Source organism: Vipera ursinii, assembly GCF_947247035.1.
Source record: "Vipera ursinii genome assembly, chromosome: Z".
NCBI classification, from domain to species: domain Eukaryota; kingdom Metazoa; phylum Chordata; class Lepidosauria; order Squamata; family Viperidae; genus Vipera; species Vipera ursinii.
The window spans coordinates 76,425,663-76,430,576 of record NC_139517.1 but is presented as its reverse complement, the minus strand read 5'-3'; the positions used below and the strand labels follow the sequence as shown (position 1 = coordinate 76,430,576).

General features: G+C 39.1%; 1 protein-coding gene across 1 annotated transcript; it reads left to right on the top strand.

Moving 5' to 3' along the window:
- Positions 1 to 1,360: 1,360 nt before the first annotated feature.
- LOC310648748 (chemokine XC receptor 1-like) lies at positions 1,361 to 2,401 on the top strand (the record flags this gene model as incomplete). Its single annotated transcript, XM_083376772.1, has 1 exon — positions 1,361 to 2,401. The coding sequence occupies one exon, from the start codon at positions 1,361 to 1,363 to the stop codon at positions 2,399 to 2,401; it is 1,041 nt and encodes a 346-aa protein (XP_083232898.1).
- Positions 2,402 to 4,914: the final 2,513 nt, after the last annotated feature.

Below are 4,914 nucleotides of genomic sequence, written 5' to 3'. Positions count from 1 at the left end.
CCCTTTGCAATTCTCTGTTCCTTATTGCAACTTTGATTATGCTCATTTTATTAGTGCCTTCAGCACTTTCTCTTTGAGAGCTTGCTTTTAGCCTAAAGATGGAAAGAGGAGAAAGCAACACTTTCTTGAGCTTGTCGGAATTCCAGCATTTTTGCCAAGCTGTTCTTGCTAATCTCTGGTCTGTCCTTTCCTAATGAAGTTTTTCCCCACCAGCCTGTTCATTCTGCAGATCCTTCTTCCAAACCTACGTGCTCCTCTAGGCTCTCAGTTGTGGCTTTGCCTGAATTCACTCCTCACCTTCAATTCATATACCGTATTTTCCGGCGTATAAGACGACTGGGCATATAAGACGACCCCCCAACTTTTGAGATGATTTTCAAGATTTTTCATCTTATACGCCGGAAAATCAGCGAGCCCGGGAAGGCACGCCCTCCCCTCTCACTGTGGAGGAAGCAGGGCAGGCTGGCATCTGGCGGGAGCCGGCAGGGCAGTCCTGCACATGCGCGCGCTCCCCAGCTGTTAAGGAGCACTCCTTAGCAGCCGGGGAGTGCACGCGTGTGCAGGACTGCCCTGCCGGCTCCCACCCGACGCTCTTCCCTCTTGAGGCAGCATCGCTCCCCGGCTCCTAAGGAGTCCTCGGGGATGCTGCCTCAAGAGGGAAGAGCGTCGGGCGGGAGCTGGCAGGGAAGTCCTGCACAAGCGCGCACTCCCCGGCCGGCTCCCGCCAGATGCCAGCCTGCCCTGCTTCCTCCACAGTGAGAGGGGAGGGCGTGCCTTCCCGGGCTCGCTGATTTTCCGGCGTATAAGACGACTGGGCATATAAGACGACCCCCCAACTTTTGAGATGATTTTCATGGGTTAAGAAGTCATCTTATACGCCGGAAAATACAGTAACATGGACACAACACCAACAATGTCAAACAACTATCAATATCTTTATCACCAAAGTTGTATACACCTGCTTTTAGTGTATTTATCGATCAGCATGGCACCTAAGAATGCAGCTGTACTTAAAGACACTTCCAGGAGTGTCCAGTGGACTCCATGCTTCCACTGACATTTTTTCTGCCTGCCTGCTTACTGTTTCCATTAGTCAGCGTGTCAACACTAGCAGGACAGATTTCAAAGAAGGAGAGTGTGAAGAAAGACCCAGGACTTTAATAAAACTTAGGGGAGGAAATTAAGAAATTTCCCCTAAATGCTTACATAGAATGATACAACTCCAACCACCTGTGTGAGTCCTAACAAACAGGAAGGTTCATGTTTTGAAACTAGGCTGGGGAAAAGGGACAAATCTCATAGTTTGTTTCAGAAACACTCCTTACAGTTGCAGAAGTGAGCAAACCTGCAACAAATCCAAATGACTAACCTAATAGATGATAATGAATGGACCTCAAATTCAACATTTTATGATTACACCCCGATAGAATCAAATTATTGTGATATGGATGAGACCTCCAGATTCAGCGCTATATTTACTTGCATCCTTTATTCTCTGATCTTCTTCTTCAGCTTGGTAGGAAATAGCCTTGTCTTGCGGATCGTGATGAAATATGAGAACCTCAAATCTTTAACAAACCTCTTCATTCTGAATCTTTGCATCACTGACTTGACCTTCTCATGCACGCTGCCTTTCTGGATTGTATATCATTATTATGGATGGATTTTTGGTAAATTTCTCTGCAAGGCAGTAAGTGCTATCTTTTCTATAAGCTACTATGGTGGTGTCATCTTTCTCACTATCATGACTATCTTGCGGTACCTGGCTGTCGTTGATCCCTTATCAACCATGAGAACACAGACCAAAAAATGTGGCATTCTGGTGAGCATGGCCATCTGGAGCAGCAGCATAATGGTTACGGTACCTGAGATCATTTTTACTGAAGTTATAATTGATAATAATGGCAAACAACACTGTGAATATGAACAGTCATTCATCTGGAAACTGATAGAGATGAGCCTGCAAGTAACATTTTTCCTCCTGTCTTTTCTTGTTATTATAGCTTGTTACTTTGGGATGCTTAAGATTCTGCTTAGATCAAGATCTCAAAGGAAGTACAGAACTGTGAGACTCATATTTGCCATTGTGGTGGTCTTTTTCTTGAGTTGGGCTCCTTACAATGTGTTTAACTTTGTGTATGTTTTGTCTATTCAGCATGTCATCATGCCGGAATGTCAAACTCGCAATCATATCTTTTTTGCTTTTGATATCAGCCGCAAAGTAGCCTACTGTCATTGCTGCATCAACCCAGTTCTCTATGTCTTCGTTGGAGTGAAATTCAGAAGGCACCTAAAACTCTTGTTCAAACAATTGTCCCTTTGTCATGGCAGAATCTCTCCCTCCAGCCCAAGAATGCATTCATCTCACTTCGGTCCATATGATGATGCCTCCATATACTAAAGCAAAGATTCCTGGACTGGATGAAATGCAAAACAGGACAACCAATATGAGAAGTTAAACAGAACAACTGACAAGCTCTTCAGACATGCAAAGTACATCTAGTCTTCCTGCTTGTTTTCACTGGTTTTCTGCCTTTCTAGCAAAAAAAGATTTTTCCAAATAGATAATCAGATTTTTTTTGTTGATTCCGCCTTTTTTCAAATTAGAAATGAAAGGTGCATTCTGTTTTATGTAATGCCAATAAATATTTTTGTTTTTAAGATAATATAATGGTTTTAATGTTTGTAATATTATGGTTTACAAATCTATATACTGTTATGTAAAACTTGAAATGTATGTTGAACAAGAAGAATTACAACTATGTCCAAAGGCATGAACTGCCTTCTCACCTTAATGGATTTAGTGAAAGCATAATAACCTAAAAATGGTAGAAAACTGAATGAATATAGGATAGTTATAAATAGCAGATAATAAATAGAACTCTCCTCCTTTAATTCCATTAAAATTTAGTGAAGAAGATAGATTTATTTCCAAATGAGAATGTTTTATTAAAGCTGCTTAAAATAAAATCTGATAAAGAAAAAATCAGTCATACATGGTTGAAATGTGTAATTTACTGATTCTTTAATAGGCTTGTCAACCTAAAAGCATTATAATATCTTTAAATCAATATAGTTCCGAAAGTCCTCAGTGATGAGGATTATTCTTGAATCCATAATAATTATACATGTTAAATTATGCTTTTTATTATGAATCTCAAAATCTATAATCATTTAATATATATTTCTGTCATTAATCAATTCTGTCTTTATGATTTCTGAAATACTTTCCTTTTTGTATTATCAATAAATGAAATGCTGATTTGCCCATGTTCCTAATAAAGTTATTCATAAGCATGGAACTAATTGGTGTGATTTTTAAAGACTTCCAAATAGCTATTTTGGCAAAAGTATTTCATCTTGGCACAATTACTGACAATAGCTCTCCAAACTAAGTAAGAATGTGGGATTGTATCTTGCACTTCAAGACCTAAACAACAAAACAGAATCAAAATTCACAAAAATTAAAGATGTATTACAATCAGGCTTATTGGAAAACAAAGCGCATTAGAAAGTGTGGGTGTGCTTATTTTATTCTATCTTGCTACAGTTAAAATATTTCTGTATATAATAATATGTGCACACACATTACCCAAGCAAATAATTTTGCACCCTGATTTTAATAATAATAATAATAATAATAACTTTATTTGTATACCACCCTTCTCCCGAAGGACTCAGGGTGGTGATTTTTTTATATATATATTTTATTTTTTTATTTTAATTCCATTTATATCCCACCCTTCTCCGAAGACTCAGGGCGGCTTACAAGCTTAGCAGTAGCCTTCATTCTATGTATATGCCTGCTTATTAGGGCTTTCACACACACCCCAAGCGGCATTATTACAAAATCAGCTTAATTGCCCCCAACAATCTGGGTCCTCATTTTACCTACCTCGGAAGAATGGAAGGCTGAGTCAACCTTGAGCCTGGTGGGATGCGAACCTGCACTAATTGCAGGCAGCTGGTGTCACTTAAGGAGGCATTAGCCCACTGCTCCACCAAGGCTCCATTTTAATATTTGCTACTTTTCTTTGGTTAAATCTTTGTAGCTTTCCAGTTTCTGCTATGCTGCAAATTATAGGACCTACAATTATACTGTAGCTCAGCAATATCTGAAAGGCTATGGTTTTGTCAGTCTTTGATTAAATGTACATATTTCATGACAGATGATTGTTTCAATAGGTGATTTAGCATATCTCATAAAAAGAAATCTGAATTGGCTGGATTTACAAGTAATACTGAACTTTAAACCACAGGTCTATAAATTAGAGCAGTTAGGTTTGCACAGCACTAAGGAAAAACCAAACAACTAGATTATAAGGTTAATATATGTACCCAGCTAGTGTACAGAAGTGGTAAGTTAATCAAGGATCAAGAAGATTCTCCTAAAAATAACTACATATAATCTGAAATACAGCAAATAAAAGATATTTTAATACCATCCAACAAGGAGAGAATAATATAAATTTGTCTTCAAGAGCTGGACATGGTAACCTAAATGGCCTAGCAGTTCTATGACTTTAATGCCTAACATGGAGAATAACAGAAATGGAAGAATTCACACTTCTGTTGGCTAAAAACTCAACTTCATATTTCGATACCTCAATTATCATCAATTTAGCTTAGCAACTTGTTTTTCTTTTTGCCATGAGTATTGAAATTGAGTATTGAGATTCAAAGATTGAGCTTTGAAAATATATGTTAATTCAGGGGTCCCCAACCTCCGGGCCGTGGACCAGTACCAGGCTGCGACATGCCAGCAACTGGTCTGCAGAAATAAGCAAAGCCCCATCTGTGGAATGCAGGTACCACACAAAACCACACATCCTCCAGTCCACAGAAAAACCTCTCTCCACGGAACTGGTCCCTGGTGCCCAAAAGGCCTCACTCATAAGACAGGAGATAGAATTG